The sequence below is a fragment of the Drosophila sechellia genome, chromosome 2L (assembly GCF_004382195.2).
Source record: "Drosophila sechellia strain sech25 chromosome 2L, ASM438219v1, whole genome shotgun sequence".
NCBI classification, from domain to species: domain Eukaryota; kingdom Metazoa; phylum Arthropoda; class Insecta; order Diptera; family Drosophilidae; genus Drosophila; species Drosophila sechellia.
In genome coordinates this window covers 10801717-10827809 of record NC_045949.1, presented here as the reverse complement: position 1 = coordinate 10827809, position 26093 = coordinate 10801717, and the positions used below count along the sequence as shown (strand labels likewise).

General features: G+C 41.2%; 1 protein-coding gene across 5 annotated transcripts in view; it reads left to right on the top strand.

Moving 5' to 3' along the window:
* Positions 1–26093, top strand: part of LOC6612108 (pneumococcal serine-rich repeat protein) — a 53926-nt gene that overhangs the window by 3609 nt on the left and 24224 nt on the right. For 2 of the 5 annotated variants that reach the window (XM_032727710.1, XM_032727713.1), the window contains exon 2: positions 8199–8355. In XM_032727710.1, coding sequence (XP_032583601.1) covers positions 8301–8355 — 55 coding nt within the window. In that variant the 5' untranslated portion in view covers positions 8199–8300. Of the gene's footprint in view, positions 1–6233; positions 7272–8198; positions 8356–26093 lie in introns of those variants that run through there. The other 3 variants (XM_032727714.1, XM_002036589.2, XM_032727712.1) reach the window with 3 other exon arrangements.

Here is a 26093-nt window from a genome sequence, read left to right as displayed (position 1 = left end):
GAGCCAGTTCTCACCATCGGCGTGTTTTTTGCGATACACTTTTCAATGAGCCGGCAAATTCCATTCACAAATCGTCGGCTAAACGGAAGTTGAGACTTCCCAAAAGGTCAGAAAGATTTTCGAGAATTTCCACAAATTCTGACTTAAAGCCTCGATCTTCATGTTTTATTCCATAGAAAACTGAGCTATATCTTAGGCGAACATCATATTCCATCAGGGCTGTGCGTGCTTTTGCCTCAATCTAGTCTACTCCAATTTTGTCTGACGTCGTATGGTTGTTATCATTTTTTTATAGAGCTAAACTTTTTGGTTACAGTCGCATAAATTATCATTCGGATTGACCAATCGCCGAGCCAAACCTAAACCGTTTAATGTTCATTTACTTTTTCCTTAATTTTATTACAAATCTGTTGTTGCGGTTTCTTCGCTTCTTTTATGTTTTATAGCAGAAACGTGTTAATCTCTGCATATGTTTCTATAATTTTCGATTTTGTTTTGATTTTTAATATAAATATTTATACCTAGGCTCTTTTATCTCTTAATGGCTTACAGGTTTTGCTTTGTTTAGGTTGAGGAATTGATTTCGTTAATCTGAGCGTGTTTGCTTTGGTAGGTCAAGAGTTAAAAGATGGCTCACGATAAGTGGGTGAGGTGTGATCTTGTTTAACTGCTTAAATATACAGTTCGCTGTGATGGGGGTCAATGGGGCTTTAGAAAGGAGGAATTCTTGGTGATGTGGTCGTACTGCTAAACTTTAATACTTCAAAAGCAATGACACTTATGAAATGCTATCCTCTTATGGTATTTTCTACCAAACCACCAATATAAATAACATAATTTCAATAAAAAGTATCTTCAAGTAACCACGTATCCCACTTGCTGTGACAAACAGTGCAAGTATGGAAGGATATTTTTGGAGCCCTCACTTCTTCACTTTCCGATCTTGCAGCACGCAACCAACATGTCAGTCATGAGGATAAACACTTTGGTTGTCCGCTTCCGCCTCGTTTATATTTGACCTCCATTCACTCGGCCTTTTGCAGGTGTCACTTTTCGTGTACAGTTGCCACACGACCGACCGACCGACCGACCTGACCCCTTTGGGTTGCACCACAACGATCTTTGCCTCGTCTCGGCCAGCACTTTTCGCCTTAAAAGTTTTCGTTCGTCGCTGGATTTTGTAGCTGCCATGTTTTTGCCATGTTCTCATCGCCGACGACAGGCTTCGCCTAAACTGGTGCAAAAAATGAAGAAAACATGCGAAAAAAATAAAAAATATCAAGCTGAAGTGAACCCAACACGCTGATGCTGCCCACACGCCTCGACATCGACTTGACTTGGCCTGACTTGGTCTCAGATCCCAGGTCTCAGTCTCAGGTCCCTCTACCCAAGACCCAAAGCCCAAAGACCAAACCCAAAGCCAACGACTCTGCAGTCAGTCTGTCGTCTGACAGAGTTGAGTTGTAGTTTTGGTTCACAAAAAATGAAAATGACTAAAAGATAAATACTTTTTGTATGCCACAGCAATGCGGGCTACGGCCATTTGTCCAGGACATAAACTACAATTAATACTCATTAGTTGGGATACACTGACGTAACAGGAACTAAAGAAAAAGAATGAATAGCTTCATTATTTAATAAATTTATAATTAGATGTGCATTGCATCGGGATCTGTAAGATTTTCACTTAGTTCTACATCCGGGATCGGTGAATGTTTCAGTTGCATTAATGTGCCGGTACGCACTGTATATCCTAGCAATTGACAGACTTAGCCAAGATACCGAACAGCGTGTGCCGCGCATCTGAGTATATAGTCTACATGTATCTATATCCACGTATGTGCGCCAGATACCCCCACTCGCACTCACACCCTGGCACGCTGACTATATTCAGATCGGTTCAAACTCTCGAATGAAGTGAACTCGAGGCGCACAATATGTCGCTGTCATTTTGGGGACATGCTTGCATGTGTGAGTGTGTGTGTGTCGCCGATCGCTCGCGTATCTGTGTGTGCGCGCCTGCACGTGTGTGTATCTGTGTGAGGGCAAACGGGCGTTCGTTTTTGAGGTCTGTGGGCATCGGTCGATGTCGGTGTCGATCGGTCGGTCGCTTGGCATTAGCATTTTCAGTGTTGCTTTATTTTTAGATGCGCGCAAAAAAGCCAACAACAAAAACGCAAAAGAAATTGCAAGTGTCTGCGTTTGGAAGTGTGTGCCGCCCGTGTGTTGTATGTGTCTTCTATATAGCTCGGAGGTGACTGACTGACGAACTGTTGGACTGAATGGCTGGCTGACTGACGGAGTGCCAAACTGATGACATTTTTGACCAGCAGTGACACAAAGTAACTTGCGAGTAACTTGAGGTTCTGCTTCTTAGGGTATGTGATCCCGGAAACTTCAATTTTTGCAGTTCAACTAGTAAAGACTTTCCAGGACTTTCATTACTGAAAATCAAGTCATCAAATAAGAGTTAAAGCGACTTAAGCTAGTTTAGCTCGAACAAAAGAACATCTAATTTCGTAAAATGAAAGAGTTTAGTTTCCTACAAATCATATTGGTGATCACGTTTTCATCCCCCCTCCAATAGCTAATAAAATAAACCCAAAAAGACAGATTACTGGCCTGCTATGCTGACAGGTTAAGAACCTGTTATCCCCGATATTTGGTCTCTGTCCATATGCAGTGCAGCTTTTACCAATTTTCTGTGGTCACAATATGTGGATGTTGGAAGTTCTGGGCGATAGTTGTTGTTGCCTCTTTTTCTGGAGACGCGTGTTGGCAAACGAGTCAATTGGTTTGAACTGTCGAACTGTCTTTTGGTCTTTTCCCTTTATTTGTTGTGCCACAAAAGCGGCATCTGCATCCATCTCTGTCGCCGTGGATTTTACCTCTCTTTCAGGGGCCTGCGATTTGGCAAAGTTTGGTGATCGTCCCACACAAATACGGCAGAAGACATGGGCAATACTTCAACACACCTTGACTTGCCCCTCATCAGCCAACCTGGCGGCGGCACTCTGTGGTATCTCTCTCCTCGAGTTGTCAACTGTAGTCGAAGTTGTTATTTTATTATTTGCCTGAGATATATGTACCTTCTTCGACCTGTAACTTTTTTCTTCACATTTTCAAATATTTGATTCATTGACGTACTGCGTGGATGTCGAACGTTATATGTATGCTTGCCCCGCTTATATAATTGTGGCAAAATTATTCATATCGTTATGAGACGCTGTGCATTTGCTGCTCATAAGAATGTGATTTAGGAACCCCCACCAAATAATAACACCTTTCTACTTTGAAACTTAAATGACAGTGTGTGTTCCAGACAACTGAATATCGATGATTTACTGCTGCTTTACAAGTGCAATAAAAAGTGGTTGACAAGTAGTTGGGCAAATAGTGCAATCTGAAATGTGTCAAAAACAAAAGTGGGCTAACACTTGTGTCTGAACTGAAATACATATCAAGTCGGGTTAGGTATCAGCAAACTGTGCAGTTCCCGTGAAAGATCGACCTGCAAAAATATTGTACATCTTTATGGGTTTTAATGGTTTATAGAAAAATTTGCCAATTTACGCCGAAGTACATTGTGGTCTGCGCATATCCATCGGATATAGAGATACATATCTTATATTTATTTACCTATTTATCTAACCGAAAGTTTGCTGTCATTTGACTTTTTGCCTGGCCAAAATATACGATGCTTATATCACACATATATAGGTATATACGTACATATGAGCGGCAGAAATGTATCTCACAGATACTTGGACGGGCCAGGCTGCCTTTTGTTCTTCTTGGCAGTTCGGAGAATTTTTCTTGCGCTCAAGCGAACTTGCAAAAGATCACAGACCTTCTGACCTCTCGCTCGCTCGCCGAGCGCCCTGCAAAAAATAAATATACGAGCAAAAAATAACAGACCTGAGCTGCGGCTGCCAGAGATACAGATACCGAAGTACCACAATATATGCATGTCCCCTTTGCCCCCATGCCGCCCCAACACCCCCCTCCCCCGGTGCCCACCCCCCGTTGCCGTTGTCGTCGCCGTCGGTCGCAAAGTTCTAAAAATATTTCGCCGCCAACTCAGGTCGCATCGTCGGTCGTCGCCGAGATCCCGTCATGGCCCGGTCGCCTCTGTTCGCCTTTTTGGTCTCGCTTTGGGTTAAGTGTGCGGATCTCGCATCTGTAGCCTGGCTATATATACATAAATGCGATCGCGTCCATGCCTATATATTTATATATATATACATATACTTCTTAATATACCCTGGCACAGGGTACTGCCATTTCTCCCACAAGCTTGGGAGACGGTACACCCTATAAGTACCTCAAACTTTTCTGATTTCTATAAAGAATTGAACATATATAAAAGTTAAGATTATATATTCTACATAATCATCTCCATAAATGTCACAAAGCTACTTTGAAATACCGAATAAACAACTTATCCTATACCGAAATCACTTTCATATAACCCAAAAGAAGGAAATTGAAAAAAAGTGCTGTTTATAAAACAAATTATATACCTTAATACATATACCAAGTTCATATTACCTATTCCAAAATCTAAGGCTTGTATTAGGGAACCTTTCTCCTAGTTCTTTTATTAGGTGTTCAGCGTTTCGAAACTGGAAATACGGTCCGCAATATGCGATCCCTTCGTTTGACGTCGGCGACTCTTAAGGTTGTTCAGGTCGTTCAGTTTGGAGGCGAATCGATTTCGATTTACATTGGAAATTGTCTTTCGATAACTAACGTTTTCGAAGCGATAAAACCAAAGAAAACTGCGATTTTTTCATTAGAATAATGCGATATGGGCAATTAATATGCATATGTTTCCTATTCGACCGTTTGTTGGTTTTGTTGCGAAGTTCAATCGAACAACAACTGGGCAAATAGGAAAGTGCAACGCAACACCGCCAGACAACAAGAACAACAACAACAACACGACAATGCGAACAACTGCAATATGTCTGCTGCACTCTCGCCCTGTCCCGCTCCCCCCCACTGCATCCACCCACCTCCCTCCCCCCCTTTTTTGTTTTTGTGTTGATTGACGAGTGACGAGGCCAAAGTATCAAATGGCCAGCGACGACACAGATATGCCTCCGTATACAAATACAGTTACAAAACACGCCTACACTTTGTTATCCATCAGTAGAAAAAAAAACCCCTCCGCCCACCGGCCGCGCCTCCCCACCCCACATTCGACCCTTTTTGAGGTCTTCCGAAGTTGTAAAGTCGCTGATGTTGTTCGTTCTATGACTTTACTTTATCGCTGCGTTTCGCTCGCTCATTCCCACTGCCACTTGAACTCTGACCAGCTGACCTTCAGTGAACCCTTTTCGATGTGTGTGTGAGAGAGAGACTGGGGCCGATCGGTCAGGGAGCGGGGAATAGCAAAAGAAACCAAAGAGCATAATACTCAGTGGAGACCAAACTGAAATCTATATTTTGATTGTAGATCCAGTACTCACTGTACTGATAAGACCCTGTTCAGTTTTACATAAGAAAGCAGCTGAGAAGATATTCTATGTATTAGTGCGGATCGCCTAAATTAATATTAACTTAGATTATTTGACTTCTTTGATGAATTTCAATGATTAATGACATCCTTTATTTTATATGATATTATTTATAAGAAACACTGTTATACAAAGCATAAGCACCTGTCGCATGCGCACAGCGCTTACTGTACTGATAAAGCGCCCCATCGCTCTCTTAGCTTGCGCTCTCTTCGTTCCGTTTGTTTTGCTACACAGCTGTTTTTCCGGCTCCCCGACGTTGGGGCTTGAAGTAGGAGTATCTGTTGCTTTGTTGTTGCCTCTATGCTTGTTATACACTTCTTAAAGAGCATTTATACTTTGACCAACTGTTTGCAATGTAGTAAGGAGGAAATCTTTTACATCTTTCGAAAAAAATATTCACTTTCAATTTGAATTATCGAACATAGAAATATGGGTTATAGGGTAGATCCGTCTGTTTTTTGTGCTAATAATTTTATTTATTAATTTTTATTTTTTGTTGTTTTGTTTTGTTTTTTGTATAACTTTAATCCAAATATTAACTAATAATTTATTTGGCTGTTCATTGTACTTGTTTATTTTATATATGTATATCAAAGTTACTTTTTTCGAGAGTATTGAGTCGTCGGCGTGATGACTAATTCTTTTTTCCCGTTTTGTTTTCTTTTTTGTTGGGGGGCGCTCTCATGCTCTCTCGAACTTGCGTTCAGTACGATTTCGTTCGTGCGGCGGGCAACTCGTGCGAATGCGAATATAAATAACAAGAGCCGCGGTATTATCAGTGATCGAAATTTCAGCGATCGGCAAGATCAACGAGCAATGATCGCGAGCGCAAAGCGCGCGTAAATAGAGAAAATACAAATCAAGAGGATTGATAAAAAAAGCGTATAGAACGCGAATAAGGTGAAATGTGTGTGGGGGCGTTGTGTAAATGAAAGATTAAAAAAGTTCGGAAAAAGTGCTTACGGTGGAAGCGCACCACATAACCGTAACGGTATCAGTTTTGACCGAAGGAAAAACGGGCCGGAAAATGTCACAAATACAGCGCAACTAATCCCAGCTAAAAATAGTCCGTGAAGAGATAAAAAATCACTGTGACATTTGTTCGTGGCTTTTCCCTTTTTTACAACAAACTCACGTGTCTAACGACACTTTGACAACAGAGATACAAATCTGTTTTGGGAAGCTGTGCACGTGACCGCCAATTAATGAATGAGACAGCACCTGAAAGCCATGAAAGAGATGGGCGGAAAGTGCGAGCGAGATAAGTGATAAGGCCGCGAAGAAAGAAATCCCGAATCTTATGCTAATTGAGCGACAGAAAGTGAAACGCAAAAAATCAAGTTTATAAGTCAAAAGTCACAAGCTAAATTAAATAAACAATGCTTTAAAAGTTCAAAGCTACAAGCCACACATTTTAATTGTGGAGAAAATTAAAAGCAAAGCTATAAAGTTGAAATTTAGCAAACGTAAATCATTTATAGCCAAATATAGGATACAACAAATAGAGAATATTGGTTACGCCTCGTCAAGAGTTTATAAATTATACGATTCTAACAGTTCATAATAAAGCTCAAAAGTAAACACTAAACAAATAAATAAAATTAATTAAACAATTCAATTGCATATAAGCAAACGTAAAAAAAACTTCACCTTTTTCCAAACGAACGACAAGTTGACAACACAATTAGTCAGTCTGTCACTTCACTTAGTTGGTGGGCCACAATCAACGTCGAAACAATCAAAAAGGTAAATTCTAATCTCAATTTGAGTTTAAGAAAAAAATCCACAATACATTCTCGTATCAAATAATTTAAAGAAATAGAAGCTGAAGCCGAACGAGAAACTAATGCATAATATAAATGCAAAAGCTGTTTAAATATAAAGCCAACCGAGCGACCTTAAACTTTTTCTTTGTTTTGTTCAAACCGAAAAGGTTAAAGTTCCCATACAGTTTTAGCCAGGTTCGAAACAAGTTTGATTGTCATTTTTGGTAGGTGCTGAACATAAGTGTTTTAACTTGTTGTTTTTGTACACACAAATTATAGGCAGAATTTAAAATGATGAAATTTCCAAAACATAATCCATTGATATAATTTATTTTAAATCTTTATTCTTTCACGGCAAAAAAAGACTATGATATATTACATTTAACGACCTATTTTCCAAACTTAAACCTTTATTAATCAATTTACCTCTCGTGTCATACCTGTAATTGCCAAACATAAGACCATCGACAAATTGATTGTGGCAGCAGTTAATATAATTTGATTACCCACATCACATTGTTTTTTGTGAAAGAAAAGAATGACGGACATTACGTTACAACAGCAACAACCATTTGACAAACAGCAAATTAATTAAGCAAACACCCAAAGACAAGCAATCGCACAAGGATACATAGATACAAAAAAAACTACATAGAGCCATAATGATTACCGAGACTTGGACAATACGGACAGAGATAAATTAGCAGCATAAATGGTCAAAACAAGTGAAACGGCTAACAAAACCTGGCAACTTAATTGAAGAAGTGGTCGAGCGTAAAGTGTTAAAATAACTTTATAAACCCCATGATTTGTCTTTACCGCATATCTATCTTTTTCTGTTTTTTTTTTCTTTATTTCACTGTATTTTACTACCACTATTTATTTCCTGCCTTCACTTCACTTGCAGCAGCCAGCAGAGCGAAAGAGATAGCCGCGGATCGCCAGAAAGAGAGGGCAAATCGAATCGGTTGACGGCGGCGGAGGTTTGACAATATGTTGAGCCCCCATAATGAAGGAAATTGATACGGAGACAACAGTAGTATGGCCAGCCTGGTGTTATTCCGGTAAGTCATGCTCCTCCCCCTCACAAATCCCAACCCCCCTCCTTTTTATTCCCAACTCCAAAATGGAGTGTTTCGTAGTATTATGACAACAATAGTGGGATTGGGGGAAAAGCTGTTGAAAGTTTAGCTATCGCTTTACGCTATTATTTCTGGGCAGCTCTTTAGTACCCTGTGATAAATACTAGACTGTTGGGTTTATAAGCTGAGCCACTGAGCAAGAATCTGAAGTCAAAACAATATCAATATTTGCTTTAAGCATATGAGCAGAACAACAAGCCGTTTTAATAGACAGTTATGAGTCACAGGGTACCTTAGAAACTAACCAAATCCAACGACTTGCCTGCAGCAAATCCATTTGTTTTTATTTATTTTACTTGATAGTTTATATTTCTTATATTTCGTACTGGACACTGTGCCGAAAGGCCGATGGCCATTGTGGTGGCTGTCAACGCCTTGGCCAAAAGAGTTGTGGAGTTGTGGCCTACTGTTTCTGTTATTCCGCTGCTGCATTTTATGATCAAATGGTTTCGGTTTCGGGCCAACTTGTGTGTTTTTATTACTACTTTTTCAACGCTGTCGCTGCCGTAAATTTGTCTCACCCAGACCTTTGCCTTTGCTTTCGGGATTTGTTTTATTTCAGCGGACATTATTTATGGGCGTGTGACATTTTTCTGCTACTCCGTGATAGATTAATTAGATTGACCAGTGTTGGGTCGGTTCGGTTGTTCACTTGCCGGGAAGTCAAGTATATGAGCCATGATGTCATGGCTCCGTATCTGGTCTCACCTTTGACTTTTGCTTTTGCTTTGGTGGTCAGTCGCAGGCAGCATGCAAAAACGAGAATTTCTGTTCGACATGCACATTGTGAAACACAAAGAGTTATAATGCCGAAACAACAATATATACACAGAATCGGTAAAAAGTAAAAGGCTGACTTGAAGTAGCGAAAAAATATGATCGAACAACAGTCACCTGAGCACGCAGATTTGGGATTTTTTGTGACGTCAGATTGTGGTTGTTAAATTGATATAATTAATTGGATCTTAAGATTGCTTTTATGCTTAATGTGGATCTTATCCCCGTCACATAAGTTATTTGATGGTTTTCTTCCCTCAACATTTGATTTTAAAGTCAAATTTATCATTATACTGCTAATCATTTAGAAATACGTTTGGTCATGTCTGTATAATTTTTTGGACTAATTAGCATTATTTCAAATTCCTTAAACTGGAATAATCTTTATAATTCGGGAATAAATGAGATATCGTTTTATTTATTTATCGATAGAAAACGGTTAATCGAAAACGTGTTTAAAGATCTTGTATTATATACTTCAGAAAAACTGTACCTGAGGTTTCCCTTTTCAAGTTGTTGACAACCTTTTGACCAGGCTAAAAAAAAAAAAGGATGGCCGAAAGCACTCCTGAATTCGACGAGTTCATCGAATATTTGTGAGCGGCAAATTAAGCATTCAGCATGCAAATTTTCATTAAATAAAATTAAATTCCCCTCCCAGAATAAAAAAGGCAACCGCAATTTCAATGCGTCTCTCGATTTGACTTGACTTTGACCGGCTCCGCTGGCACTCCCGGCTCCTCCAGCTCCACCACGTATGGCAAACGTTAAGGGACGTATGCGGGCACAAATGAACGCCCAAATGGCCGACAAGTGGCGATAAAAAATAAAGAAACGTATCGAGCTGCAGCAGCTTTAAAATTAAAATAATCAGAAATAAAAATAAACAAGCAACTGATGCCGAACAGCGGCGGCGAAGACGACGTCGCCGATGATGATAATGATGAAAAAGATCGCTTGCCGGGCAAAATTAAAATGCAAAACGAGTCAGCACCGCACACAGTCCCAACGTCGGCAAGTCGCCGTGGAAAGGGCAACCATCCATCCCAATACAGAAGCGACCCGTTCGCATCTCCACGGCGGCCAGGCTAATACCAATGCTGGTGCAAGATAATGTTGAAGCTCGATAAAGAGATTTTCATCTTGCTAAAAAAAATCTTTTTATACATGCAGAAAGGGTAAAGAAAGTACTCAGGAGTTGCAGATATGAACGCAATTTAAAGAGTAAGTACTTTTTCTTACCTTGCGAGGCTTCACTGTACCCCCATGATATCAATATGAACTGGCCGTGCTGCTGGCAAAGGTTATAATGCATCTCCATCTCCGCTGCCGATCCGATCCGCAACCGCCGTGTTCTTGTTTGCCTTTTGCGCTTTTCACTCGTTGGCACTCCGCTCAACTTGATGCTTTCGCTTTGCTTTTGCTTTGCTTTGGCTTTGCTTTGCTTTGGCTGGGACCTCTTTTTGCTTTTGCTTGACTTGACTCCGAAACCTTTGACGCGAACTTATGCCCTGCGAGTGGCCATGGAATGTTGACTTGCTGTCTGTCTGGAGCCGAGAATGGCGAACGAGAATGAGTCGCAGTCAGGCAGAAATCAGAGGGAGCCCAACATGAAGTCGGGTTAATAAGCAGCTAACAATTGCATTAATGCGAACCGTAAATACACTTCGCTGGTGAATGAATATAATAATAATTACTGAGGGGTTAATGCAAATATCTTCGGATAAGCTAAGATGATGAGTTCGTAAGAGCGGAAGTACAAATCAACAATTTCATTTATACTCTGTAAAAACTTTATGACAAGCATATCCTTTTTGGTAGAGCATCAGTTATGTGAATTAAATAATGCTTTTAGGTCCTATATACGCTTTGTATGCGGATGGATGGCGTGCAGTAAGTCGCCGATGACTTTTAAAGGCGACTGCGCAGCAGATTCACCCTCTGCCCTCTGTGATCCGCCATCTCCTCCACCTCCCCATCAACCTCCTCCGGTATTTTTTATGTGTGCTCAACTTTGCACTCGGAGCAAAGTCAAAACGACTTGGGACACGCACACTTGTTGCTCTTTGGCATTGGAATTGCCTTACGTGGCATGCAAGCTGAAGCACACTGCACATAGCACGTTGCACGTTGCTCGTTGCGAGTTGCTGCTGCACTTTTTTATTGTTTGTTGTTGCCGTGGTTATGATTTGCGATTTTTTCCCGCATATCGATGGCCACTTGGCCTGGGTACGCCCCTCCCGAGTCCCCCATGCCCATGCCCTCTTAGCACGGTAGCCGCCGCAGGGCGCAATTATGCCACTTGTCGGAATTTCACTCAGACTGGAGAAGAAGAAGAGGAGGAGCAGATAAAGCAGCCGTCGCGCCGACGCAGTAGCTATCCCTCTTTCCTCAATTCGGTTAAGGTTCCAGTAACCAGTTAGTACGAAGAACAGTGGCCATTGAATGATCTATACTTATTTGAATAAAATAAATGTATCTAAGATACATTGGTGACAGTTACCAGCAATTATCAGATTAATATAAGGCCCTTGGTTGAGAAGGCGAGAAAAGCTTCCGCAATGTAACTTCTTTATGTTCAAGACTTCACTGTACCCGGTACTGGGGGGCATGTGTGGATTTAAATTCATTTGTTTTGTTTCTGTTTCGGTCGCAGCTTGCGAGTCTAGAATCGCAAATGAGCAAAACGTGTAAATTATACGCGTCGCGGTCACAGCCCAAAGCAAATAAAAAAATCGAAAAATTCCGACTGGCTGCGACCCAAAGTGAAGTAAGGACAGTATTTACTTTGTACTTACAAACAGCGATACTGATTATTGGCTGCCACTCAGGTTTGGAGCGCCGAGTTCAGTCAAAGTCGAGCTCACAGCTTAGTGGTTGTCATCCAGAAGTGTTCAATTGGCTTGGGTGACACACCCGCGCACAGAGACAATCGACATTTCTACCAGCAATCGGTGAATTTGTGATTTTGGAGACGATACTACTGACGATAATCATCGATAAGTCAGAGTGGAAAATCGATTAAATCGATACGATTATTTAGAACTCTGAATTGCAATCCATGAAGATAAGTGAGATATATGATATTTTGCAATGAAGAACGATTGTTTGTCTAATTGTATCATATCATATTTGTTCTCCAACTTTTGTTATTACAAAATTAATTACATAAATAAAAGCAAATAAGAGAAAACATTTAAATACAAAGAAAAATTTTTACACGATAATTACCGATTTTTTCCGTATTGTTGGGGCTACGTTTATATTCTAAACGTAGGGGGTCCAAAATGATTAAGCAATTCTGCTTAAAAACTATGAAATATCTACAAGTATGATAAGTTAATTTTGTTTGCATAATTTGAGCATCTCCGCCCCATCAATGTTTCGGTTTCGACCAATCTTAAGTATTTGATCCCACCGCACCTTTTAGGGTAGAAAGCCAAAAGTTCATCAATTTCCAGTGACCTTTTGCTGAATGCCGACTGCTTAGCTTAGCGATCTCTAATTGCATAGTAATTGATATTAATTAAGCGATATCAAAAGGTCTCTACTGCTTTTGGGGTCTCCGCTTTGCGATGGTTTCTTTTTCATTTCTTTGTTTCATAGTTCGTGAAATACCTGCCTACACAATCTGGTCAAGCGAAATGGCAAATAATAATTAAATAATAACAAATAAAAAACGTACAAGTTAATGGCATTTGGGGTTGCCTGTTTGTTGTTGCTGTTAAGTGTGTGTGCAGCTTTTTACATTAACAATTGAACTTGAACTGAGCTGCTGCCGTATGGGCAAAAACAAAACAAAAACGAGGTACGAAAAAACAAACGTTAACAAAAAAAAAAAAAACGTTAGGCGCCCATAAATTTCAAGTGTATCTGTCTCTCTTTATCGGCATGAGTGTGTGTTTGTGTCTGTGTTAACCATGACTGTAACAAATTTAACGAACGTCATTGAAATGCCATGAAAAAAAGTCCATGTAATTGTCAAGTCCAAGAGCGCGCGAAAAAATTAAAAACAAAAATAAAAATAACACACCAACTGCCGCTCAATAAAATCAGCGAAACAACAACAACAACATTACCACCATGCAAAGTTTGCGCCTTGTCCATTAAAAAAGCAGATTTTGTTTAATTTTACTTATTTTCATTTTTTTTTTTCCTTTATAAAAGTCACATACCACAAGGTTGATTCTCTCTTCACTTAAACCCATATAGACTATACACATATAAAGATACCAAAGCGTAGCTACCAAGATACAAAAACAACAAAGGATCGACAACGCTTTTAGAATTCAATTAAAAAATCATTGAACGACGCTCGCGCCCTGCTCAAAAGTGGCAAGAAGAAGCAGCAAAAGTTGAAATTATAGTGCCTGGTGGGGATCGGGGGACATATGGTGGGTGTCCAGGGGGGTTAGGGGTAGGTCAGACCAAACGGCGACGATCATTGGCGCAGATATTGACAAAATGTCGCAACGTGAGCAAAATCATTGATGAGTTAGCAGAAACAAAAGAACGAACGCTCCGTGCGTAAGTGCGAAAGGGAGAGGGCGACACACCATATAGTATAGGATCGGGTTGGATCGGGGATCGGCCAGTGCTGTGTGTATCCCAAAATGCCTTTGCTTATTAACATTTTTAAGCAATTTGTAAAGGGGGATATGCACGGGAGGTTGGAGAGCGGCTGTGGCACACGCAAGCGACCTCAAAAACCCTGAGCTCGAATCGGGAAGTTATGAGCAGGTGGGTATACCCTATAGGGTTTACTAATTACCCTATTAGTACGAAATGGGATACGATACTATTACGATGTTGATAGCAATAATACTCCTTGTTGTTACTTACTTTATTTAATGAGCATGGCATAAGAATTCAATTAAATGTTAGTACCCAACACTGGATCCTATCTTATATTTCAGAATCTATAAATTTTGAAAACATCGCACTCTCTCTCTCTTCCTGGTGAAACCGCAGTTAAGATCTTGTCAAACTTTTTACGGCTTTTAAAGAATTTTTCCGTTTCGTTTGCTATTCGTTCTGTTTTTGTTTGCCTCCTTCACGATGCGCGTGACCCCAAGACAAGCGAGCCAGACTCGGGCAAACACTCTGGGCCATGTTTTTTGTGCCGGCCTCGACTTGGCTTTATGACACCCAACACACAGACGGATCTCGATGGGTGTGTGCGAGTCTGTTTGATTATTCAATTTGAAAGTTATTCATTATGCGATCACGTACTCGAAGCAACCGAATTGTGAGCACAGGCCAGTGCGCAGAGGTCAACGCTCGGAGTCAGAGTTGTCAATCAGTCAGTCGCCAGTCAGCTTGGCCAAAAATCTCTTACCCAAATTGAATTTCTGACACATTATTTATCTGCCAGCGTTTTTTTTTTTATTTTTTGGCCCCTCTTCAAAATGTTTTTATGTGGCCTCTAATGAAGTTTTCACTCGGTCCCTTCGTTTTTTACGACCCCAAACGTCTGTAACCTCAAATTAGTTGCTGCCAGAGTTGCCACAGAGTGCCATCGTTAAACGATTCTACGGCCTCGGACCAGATGGTTTCCTGTCTTGTCCTTGCCACCGCAAATGACAAAAAATTAACAGACTCCAGATCCGCGATCACCTTGGCATTTCGGTTGGCCCCTGCCTTGGCATCTAATCCTCATCATCGGACTGCAAACGGAGGGCACCAGTTGGGATGCGCAGGCTGACTCAAGGATAGAACATGGCAGGCTGTAAAATTGCCATTAAATAGTTGCCGTTCCTGTTGATTTTTTGTTCTCGGTTCTTACACTAAGAAAAATAAGAAGTATTGCAAATTTAAAGGAATTTGTTGGGATCAATATAATAAGAAGAAGGGAAATACATTTATAGTAAATGTTTACAGGTTTAAAAAACTGTTAACACATATAAGAATAGGGTTATTGTTTAAACAAGTTTTTTTTGCAGTGCAGTTGGCTGAGCTTTTCGACTTCCTCTGGCGCTTTCTGTGCTATTTACACTTTTGACTTCTGCCTCCTTTAGTTGGAGTTGAAGTAGAAGTATTCTTTTTTATGTTTACTTAGCCTCCTCTCAGTCCTGTGGCTCCTCCCCCTTGGCCACTTGCTGCATCTGCTGATGATGTCTCAATTAGTTGGTCTCTGTGGATTTTTGTGGCTTGCCCCAAGAGCTGCAGAAACTATTAAAAATGTTCGCGCGTGTGTGTGTCTGTGTGTGAATGGTTACAACTTTGCCATTTCACGGGGATCGTTATCTGCTTTGGCCGGATATTGCGAGCATAGTGATTTATCTAGCAGATAATAATGATATCTTGTGTATCTCGTGCATCATTGTAGGCTGTGCCGTCTAAGTTCACATTCCACTTATCTGGCTTCTCGTAAGTGATCTTCGGGCCAGCTATCTGGCTAGTTAAAGTTTGCTGTGTATGGTATGTACATTTACCATGTTACGTGATTTATAGGCTTTGTCAAAGGTCAGCTCTCTTGGCTAATAAATATTTATATGGCCTCATTCGTCTTTCTCTTTATCACTATTATTAATAACATTTCTTTGAAAATTGATAAGGAAAAGCGTTATTATATAAATTAGATCATTTTGCTTAATATATCATAAGAAATGAAACATTCATTGTTATATTCTTTAAGAACGTATTCATACTTATATTGTTATTTCCGCTCAACTGAGATCCGCAAGGCATTCCTCCATTTAGTCCAACTTCCCTTTAAGGATCCTCAGCCATCACTCCTTTTGAGGACATTCACTAATAGTTCACACACACGAGCAACTTTCATCGGAGGAGGCGGAGTAACTTCTGGCTACCCAGTCCAAATTCTAAAAACCGACTTGAACCCATGGGGGGAATTATGCAAAACCTACGAAACTGTACAATATGCATATGAGGAGAGAAGGCCTAAACGTTTATTATCCCCTGTTTGCCTTTGGTGATTTTGGGCCTGCAGCATAATAGTTCAATCACTTGTCGCCTCGAAAGCGCATTCATCTTAGTCCAACCCTGCCGGATTCTCCGGACCTTTCTCTATTTGTCACAAACACCAATTTCGTGTGACAAATTTGTATGGCTCGCCAGTTTGCCAGCTTGCCAGTTGGCAAACGATCTCTTTGTGACTTCTTTGGGGTATTCGTTTTCGGCCTGTGTGCGTTGCCAAATATGGTGACTCCTTCTACGAGGAGGAGACCTGCACCGATGGGAGTACTTTATGCCTAGATATGTGAGTTGACTGCGACTATATTCAAATGGCCAGCCAAAAGATGCGGATGAGGATGAGCGGGAGTGGTGGTGGTGGCCGTTGTCTTCTGGCAGTTTGTCGCGCATTTAAAATGCAAATTATCGTCATTATGATGGGCCATCATCGTGCCCATCATCATCATCGTTATGATCATCGCGCGACAGCCTCCTGCCATCTGCAGTCTGTGCGCGCCAAATTGTTGTTGGCAAATTATTACCTTGGCCAAAGCCATAAACATTTTGGCATGTCTTCACGTGCCACGATCATCATCATGATGATCAGAGAGGCAGTAACAAAATCGAGTGGCTAGGGGGGGAACCACAAAGTCAGTAATAAATTTGTCACAAAAATATATATACTTACATAAAGTCTGCCCAAGTCTTGGGTGCCTTGGGTTTTTGTCTGGTTGTGTGTGTGTGTGTGATTTGTCAATCCGTCATTGAAGCGCCGTTGTTTGGACTGGCAATTTATGGAGGAGTCCTTCTCCTTGCCGCGCTTCCTCAATTCCAGCTGAAGGATCATTAGCTAAAAGGAATTTTGTACTGTAGTTTGAAGATATATTGTTAGATTGAAACACTTGATTGATTATATTAATACTTGATATAGTTAATCCCTGATATTAAACTAATCAAACTAATTAGTTCTCAACTGCATTCGCCACTGCCGTTCTCTGTTTCTGATGATCGCTTCCATTACTCCCATTTTTTCGATCTTTTGTCTGAACGAACTTACATACTTATTTCCCCACTGTGGGGTATACCCCATTGCGCCTTTATTGTTGTTGTTGTCACGCGCTGCTATTATGCAAATATTGTGCTGTTAAATTGTATGGTGCACGCGTTATTTATTCTTTAGGTCTTTATGGTCGAAGGTGTTGGGGAGAGAACAAAAAAATAAAATAATCGACAAAAAAGAAAATTGAAGACACCATATAAATCGCTGATTGTTTACGTCGCTGTCATTATGGCCATTTATGTTGCATAAATTACGGCGTTTCAATCTTTTGTCACTTGCAGAAATGGCAATTCAATTGATACGTTGCCGGGGTTATATAAGGACAAGAAATTGAAGATAATGCGGCACTTCTTTTGAGTGCATAACCTTGAGAAGCAGCTATTATAATTTGAAATTTTGATGCATAGAACCAACTGTATGTAATATAAGTTCAGTGTTACCTCTATATGTTAGCAGATTTTAAAATATTTCTAAAAAAAACTAAGCGGCTTCTGCACCTGCACATAGTAGCACACGCAGCTACTCGTGTAACCCTGGCTTCACCCCGAATCTCTTATAATGGCTATATATATGTTTATTTTGAAATACAAATATGTTGATATTAATTCTTAATCACCAGCTGATTATTGGCATGCTGACATACCCCTGACTCATCGTCCGTCCGGAGCTGTCGATCTACGGCAAACTCTTATCTGACTCACAGGGTTCAGTCGTCCCCATCGACAAGTGTGTGTGTATGTTGTTGACCCATTTTGTGGTTAACCCTAAATGCTAAATGCAGGCGATTTCGGCACGCCTTTCCCCCCCTAATCGCCACCTCGTGTGGCATTGCAGCACGTAGTTGGGATTGAGTATATATATGCCCCCCCAATCCTCTGCCACCTACGCACGCATTATACATGCACCTACATATATATATCTGTACTATATATGTGTGTGTGTGCTTATGTATGTATGAACTCTGGTGAACTGCTGAAAGCAAAAATGAAATGGCGACAAAGGCAAAATGGCAATATCAATCAATTCGAGTAGCGCGAGTGAGGGAGATGCAAGAGATCTAAAAAAGAGTACCCACCTCTCCGCCTCTTGAGAGGGTAGAGAGCGAGAAAGAGAGAGCGAGAGTGAGAAGGAGAGTCAGCGGTCGTGGACATCGTCGCTTTGGTTTTGCTGTTGTTGTTGTCGTCTATATTTACACTTGTGGCCTCTTATCAAATGGCAGCGGCGCAGTTGACTTTTTTGACGTTTGTGTATACACTCTCCACGGCTGATTTTGTTGTTCCTGCCACTGCTGCTGTTGTTGCTGTTGTTGTTGTTGTTGCGGCTGATCTGTGTACTATATGTGTACTATATGTTGCTGTTGCTTTCGCATTTTGTACGCGTCGACCGCCGCTTTGCCGCTTTGACTTTTTGCTCTGCGATCGTTGCGTTTTACTTTAAATATGTATATACACCAATCTCACCTCGGGGGCAAAATGGGAACATACCACATGAATTAAAAAAAAAAAGGAAAGAATGGCAAAACTAAGAAGAACACACGTTCGTAAAGGAGTCAAAAATGTACAATATTAACAAAGTCAAAAAAAAAAAATACAAAATATTGCCATATTTGCTTTTAGCCAGAAATCCTTAATTTACAAGTTTTTTTTTATGATCTCACATTTTCAACATTTTATTTCGTACCCCACCCGATCCTAATTGCATGAACAGCATTGTTTTCGGTTTGGTTTTGGTTTCACTCTAACCAGACGAAGTCGCCTTGTGCGATAAGTTCGCGTGCAAAGGTTTTGAACTGCTTGAACTCGTTGGTACACACCATTCTACTGGCAAAACGGCAGCAAATGTGTATGTTTTTTTCATATGTAAACCTTCACAGCGACGTACAATATGCGCACAGAATAACCCATATACTTGGTGAGCAGGAAATTACTGTTCACTGCCTTCTGGGCGATCGTGTTTAAGATTTATAATTGCATATTAAGTATACGCCAAGTCAGCCGGCGGGGGAGTGAAGTGAAATGATAAGTGCTGAAGTCGTTCAGACAAACGATTGTAGATGTTGTGCGCCAGGTGGTTTAATAAAAAGGAAATATTTCATAAATAAATTGCTTCTAAAGGGTGATCTTGGGCGAAAAATTAAGCATACGCCAAGTAAGCCGTTAAAAAAACACAACTAAATAAAAGGCAAGTTTAATCAACACTTTTTTAAACTAACTCAAAATACATCCTAATACAAAATACATCAAAGTAACTAAACCGACACACTTTACAAAAAACCTCCGCAATAAGTCACATTACGTATACGCAGCGTTATCAATGCGACACTTAGCAAAGTCCTAATAAAACGAAATTGATATGAAATGGATTTCCATGGAATAGAATCAAATTAGTGTCAAGTTTAAAGAGTACACATTTTCAACTATTTTGATGACTTCCAGTCGATGGCCATTTTATATGCGCTCTAACCTTGCGCCATCAATCTTTGGCCTTTAACTAGCTTTCAACGGCCTTACGTATGGCCACCACAAACACATTAAACAAGATGCGGATGCTGCTGCAACACTCAGAACTTGTTAACAGGACAGCAGAGCACAAGGAAACACGCCCCAAAGAGCACTCATTTCCCCACCAAAAACATATCCGATCCATAGTCCAAAGCCAAAACCAAGATCAAGTCCAAGCCCCAGTCGCAGTCGCAGTCGTCTCCTCATTCGCTTGGGCCATAAATTTGTGGCGAACTGGGCTTGAACTCGTATGAAATTTATGTGCAACATGCACCGATTTTGCCAGCTATACATTACAACTGCTACACATGTTATATGGAGATAGAGAAACATATAGACGGATGCTGACAGAGAGCAGGAGTCTAAAGAGACTCTGAGAGCGGCTCCTTAGCGGTTTCTTTATCGCCCAATATCAATCAAGTCCACAGAAATTCGTTGCACATTCGAGGATTCTGCGACCATGGAAGTCCATCCACTAGATGAAGTTCGGAAGTTTGTGGCTTTTATCGACTAGAAATCCATAAAATATCACACAAGTAAGCTTCAGCAGTTTGTCTCTCTTTGACGGAAGTTGTTCTTGGGATACTCTACGTTAAGGAATTTACAAAAATAAGAGAATTAGGTAATTCAGCTTTAGTAGGGGTTACTTTACATAACCTCGACCCCATCGATAAGCATATTAGAGCACAACTCTAACCCTGATAGATTGGCCAAAGTTGGGCAAACAGTTTTAGTGGCCCAGTCGGGCGACTGGATCGTTTAATTGCTGACAAATTTATAGAGCGATGCGCATTAATTCGCTGCGCCTAAAATCACAGAAGTGCATTAGCCGGAGACGGAGAGCCAAGAAAGTGGAGGAGAAGAAGTCGCTGGTCGTGGCTGGTCCAACGCCATCATCACCCGTCGCCAGAGACTCAACCTCAATCCCAAATGTGCAGCCAATGTGCAAATGTTTCTTTTTTTTTTATTATTATTATACCACTGCTGCTGTTTGGGGCCTTCTTTTTGCAGCTTTCATCTAAAACCAACAGCGGCAGCCACGGACACAGACACATCACTACGATGCTGCCGGCAGACACGATCTGCTAGCCCCGGCGCGGCCCGTTCATTTAATTATCGAATTTAATTAATCTGCACTTGATTTCCTCGCCTTAGCCCCAGACTTGGACGGGAATCAAGCCGATCTGCCACTCCACTCCACTCCACCCCACTCCACTCTACACTCCACTGTACTCCATTCCATGCGGCCCGACTTGGCAGGTGCCTTTGAGGCATGCGCACATCTGGTTCGCCTCCCGTTCAACCCGCCTGCTCCTCTTTGGGGTCTCGCTCTAACTATCATATCGGCATCAATTGGCAAATTGTTTTATACGTTGTTTTTTATTTCTCCCCATTTCCTCTGGTATATATTTAATTACACCAAGTCTAAAACTTTGATGATTTTATTTTTAAAACGTTAGTGATGTTTTTGTATGAGAATCGAACAAGGACTGGTTTTAAATACAATTCAAATCTACTTATTGTCACTAAAACAAAATTACTTAAGCACAAATCTTAAAGAAGAAAGAGGACAAAGAGTATAATCCTTTTTGAGATAGTAATTGATTTAAGACACTAACATATCGTTAAGCCATAGCTAGTGATCCTTCAGCGTCATAAATCCGCAGACCAGGAAAATAATTATTAGCAAAAAGGGAACTGATGGTTTGAATGGGGTGGCGCAGAAGGAGCAGAACCATCCACATTGTTGGGGCTGCGAGTGCAACCCACGGAGGCATGCAGCACACGCGAATATGCAACGGAGCAGCAACATTAAACATGCAACGCGGAGCCAAGAAATCGGGCGAACATCTAGTAAATTTATGAACCTGAACCTCGGCCACCACCAGATGCAGACGAAGGCGCTCGGGAAGGTTGAAGCTGGCAATGGTGATGGCGATGGTGATGGTGATGGAGAGTGGCGGGGAAATCAAGTAAAAATCAAATTAAAACCAGAGCAGGCAAGCACGAAGTTTCTAAGGAAATTTCACCCCGTATGTGGCATGCAACAAGATGTTTTTTTCTCGGTTAGTTTAGTTTTTTTTTTCTTGTCGTTGTCTTAGTTTTTGATTTTTGCGGTGCGCCTGGTGGTGAATGACCAAAACCAAACGAAAAACCAAAACCAAAAGCGCAGCAAGGCGAGGCGAACAAGAAGCGGGCAAAGTGAGATAGCGACGACGACGCAGGAGAAGTAGATGAAGAAACCTGTGCTAATTATTATTTAGAGCTGGCCTGGCAGCAATCTGCACCAATTTAACCAAATAAGGCGCTTTTAGCGGCCAAATGCATTGCGCCGCCGCCTGCATTGCATGCAACCATGTGGTAGGGGACGTTGGGTTCCGATCGGTTTGGATCGGATGGTGCGGGTATGGTTTGGCTTGGTTTGGTTTCGTTTGGCCAGTGCGATATGGCAGAGGTGGAGAAATCTCTAGCTAAAAGTTGAAAGGCCTCCTCCGATGGCCTCACTGTGCAATCGAGTGCACAGATGTGTGCGGCATGTGTGTGTATGCTAAGGTGCACCTGTTTTGCAGGAATTCAGAACCAGCGTCGTTGTCGATAATAAACTTTAATGCTAATAGTGGTTGTACATCATCTGCAATGGACCAAAAAACGACAAGGTGGGGTCTAGTGGTGCCTCCGTGACACGATGCAAATATGGGTGTACTATTTAAGCTAATTAACTTTAAAGGATCGATTGAATTGCACTTCTTTACATTTAAAAGGTTAACCCTATTAGTGTAATTTCCAAGAAATTCTTTGTTATTTCAAGAATTAATATTGCAATTAGCTAGTTATGAGCGTTTGAAGATTAATCAGTTCAATCCTTTTAAGTCGGTCGATTATTTCAAAATGAGGGCATGAAACTCCGGGAACTCCACCATATAAGGGGATATATAGTCCGTGATTCACGCATTTATCTCTTCTTCAGAGCCAAGGCCTTCCGTTCGGTACGATAGGTCTGACACTCGTCTGTAGTCGATCGTGTTGAGAGGTTGGGTAAAATCAAATTCCATTAAAGCAATTATGCAGTCCGAAGACATGGCCCAGGCACCAGCTCACCTCAATGAGAAGCCCAAAGAGAGGCGCGTCTTACACTCACACACACACACACTCGCACATATCCATGAAACGGGTACCAGTTTGTCCAGTTCAAATGGCAGAGGTGTTAATAATTTATGAAATTTTTCCCTCGGTTCTTGACCACTTTTTTTGTACTATTTTTTTTCGCTTTGGCTGTCCGTTATGGAGTCGCAGAATGTTGGAAGAAAATCATTTGCCATTTCCGTCTTGCGCCGCGCTCTGATTTGATTTGAAATTTCAATTTGGCGTGGACCTGTGGGGAACACAGTGTTATGAACCGTTAGAGCGCTTTACTTTTTTTTTGCGGTTGTCCAATGGTTTCAGTTGGCGTCCGTTCCAGTTCGCTATCTGTGTATTTTATTATTGGATTTTCCTTAAGCCAATCCTAGGTCTGTCACTTGGCGATATGGTGCTGACTGGCTAATCAATTAATAGCGGTAAGCTGGGAAAAGACATTCAAGAACTTTTGAAATATATCACTGAACCACTGAATCACACTGACACCACTTAAAAGGCCATTAAACCGATGAAAATTTTGGTATCTGAACAGATTTGGACGTTTTGTTTTCATTTGTATTCGGTTAATTTCCACACGCTATTGTTTTCGCAAATTGCAATTCCACCTAGACTGCTATCCCATAAAGATAAGGGATTCGTCCAACAGATATGACAAATCAGAAAAAGGTATATGATCGGCAACAAACTGGCTACATTTCGGTGCAAGCCCGGCAAACAGTTGGATGGAAGATCTCTAATGAACTTTGAATTACTTTCACCCAGTGCGACAAACAAACAATTGAAATAGAGCTCCAGAATGCCGTACAAAAGGCCAGGCCAAATATTATCATTGAAACGTGCCCCACAATCTTTAACACCTTTTGATGATCTAATAAATGCGACATGATTTTCGAAAACCACAAAAAACGTACCAAAGAATTGAGAACGACAAAAAAAAAAGCAAGGGGGAAAACACACGCTGACGAAAACATCGTGAACCATGAGAAGGCCATATACGAGTACTAAGCCCCCTATATAGGAATACATACATCATCATCATCATCACGATCATGATCATCAGCATTACGAGCATACATACATATGTATATAGTTCAACTGGCACTTGGACAAACAAGGCGATAAGACCCCGCGACCAGAGCACAACACTTGAGATACAAGAAATCACGTAAAAAGGAAACTGAAACTGACTGAACTCGAGCTGAAACTGAAGCAGAGTAGAGCGATGCAGATACAGATACTGATAGGCCACCATAAATGTTTATCTATAAGCAATGTGACAAAAATAGAGCGAATAGAAACGGTTGAGTTGGAGCACTAAGGTTACACTAATCACTACTAGCCATAGGTATAAGTAGCTAGTTACCAAGACAAACTAAAAGAAAGCTGAGACTATGGAACTAGAAAGCTGAGAACAATATCACCAAAATTGGGAAAGTCTTTGGAGATAAGCTTGTTTCTAAATGAACTTTGTATTATGAACGACTTTTAAGGGTTACAAAACTGAATTTAACCAAATACACACTGCTGCTCCCTTACCCAGTAAAGCTAGCTAACTACGATTGTCTGATATAGGGAATAGAATAGAACGAGGCACATAATATTGATATAGGGGTTATAAAGAGCCAGTCATTGAAGAGGCTAAATCGAATCGAACTCGACACGAAATCGGTTCAGGGCCTTGTGCCGTAGATAGGCCGAATCGCTCCCAATTCCCGCTGCTGCCCTGATACGACAACCCGTACCACACGTCCAGAAAGACCCTATTTATCAGTGTGCTTTAGTATTACCTTCTTGACTTACTGATACTCGCGTATACATATATATTTATATATATTCGGTTTATTTACTCTTCTTTCGGAACAAAGTCGGGAACAAAGGTTGAACCCTATGCCGATAACAACGGAGCAGAGTTTGCATAAAGGGCAAAGGGGGGCCAGCAGTCAGCTGGCGCTTATTTGGTTTCCAAATGAGGTCAAAAGAAACAATAAAATTCGGCTGATAAGCCGCACTCCCCAATTGTGGATCGGATCCTCCACGCTGACAGTCGGACATGAAATCTAGCTATCGACAGCGATTGTTTGCATCAGCGAGGTTAGGGTTTTTTTTCGATTTAATTTTTTATTTCGATTTTTGTGGACTTTTTCTCAAGGTCTAGACGGACGAATATGTGACCCTTCATCGGCAGCTGTGTGCGGGTCAGAAATCAATTGCAAATTGTCGTAGTTGTTAGTTCATGCGGCGCAGTACACTCGCACTTCTATTTGGCGCATGAAAAATGGTCACATGACGGGTCGGCCGGCAGCTGTGTTTGCCAGCACTTCGTATACGTAGTACTTGTATCGCACCCAATGGCAATGAACTTTACCGCTGTCAGAACTCAAACTCGAACCCAAGCCCAAATCCAATCGCTGTGCACCCGCGCTCCGCCACTTTCTATGGTGCGAACGTGCTCGGTCCTAAGTTTCGATGTCGGCACCGTCTATTAGTACTATTGACACTTGTCGACCCAACGGCGAACCGAAATGCGGCCTGTCACCGTGCGGATCGCTCAGATACTCAGATACAGATACACTCAGGTATGGGCACGGTGGGGAGGAAACATAACGTCCAAGTGGAAAAAGTCAACAGTGTCGCGCATGGCACATGTTGGGTCGAGGTTTCTACCCCGCCCGTCCTTGGCCCGCCCTCTTCTCGCACTGCCCTATTCGGGTACGCCTTCCTCCATCATCGCAGTCATGATGATCTTCACCATTCGACATTCGGCACTTAGCACCATTGGAGCCAAGCGATGCCAATCAGGGGTCTATGGGGAGCACGCTGACCGAACGACCGGAACGAGCAAGCGTTCGAGCGCACAGTGGTACGAAAGTAGCCCAAAATTGTACCATAAGAATTAAATTCATAATGAAGATTTTAAATTCTTTTAATATTAAGTTTATATATTTTCAAAATCGCCAAGCAAAAAAACCATAGTTATTCAAACACGTTCGTCTTCCACTTTCCAACCACTTTATGGCGCTTGTATATTGTATTTTCTATGCTGGCTTTATATACCCGCAACTTAATTTCTATGCTAACCAATGATAAACTTAATTTTATGATAACGCACAGGCAAATTATTAAACAGCATATATATACGCACATTACGAAATCCAAAATGAAGGGTGAAATTTGATATGGTGGCAATCGGCAGGGGAGCTTTCGTTGTGTTGACCAAAACCAATGCAACTTAGAACCACGATTCTGGTTCTGTTTGGATTCGGGTTCCG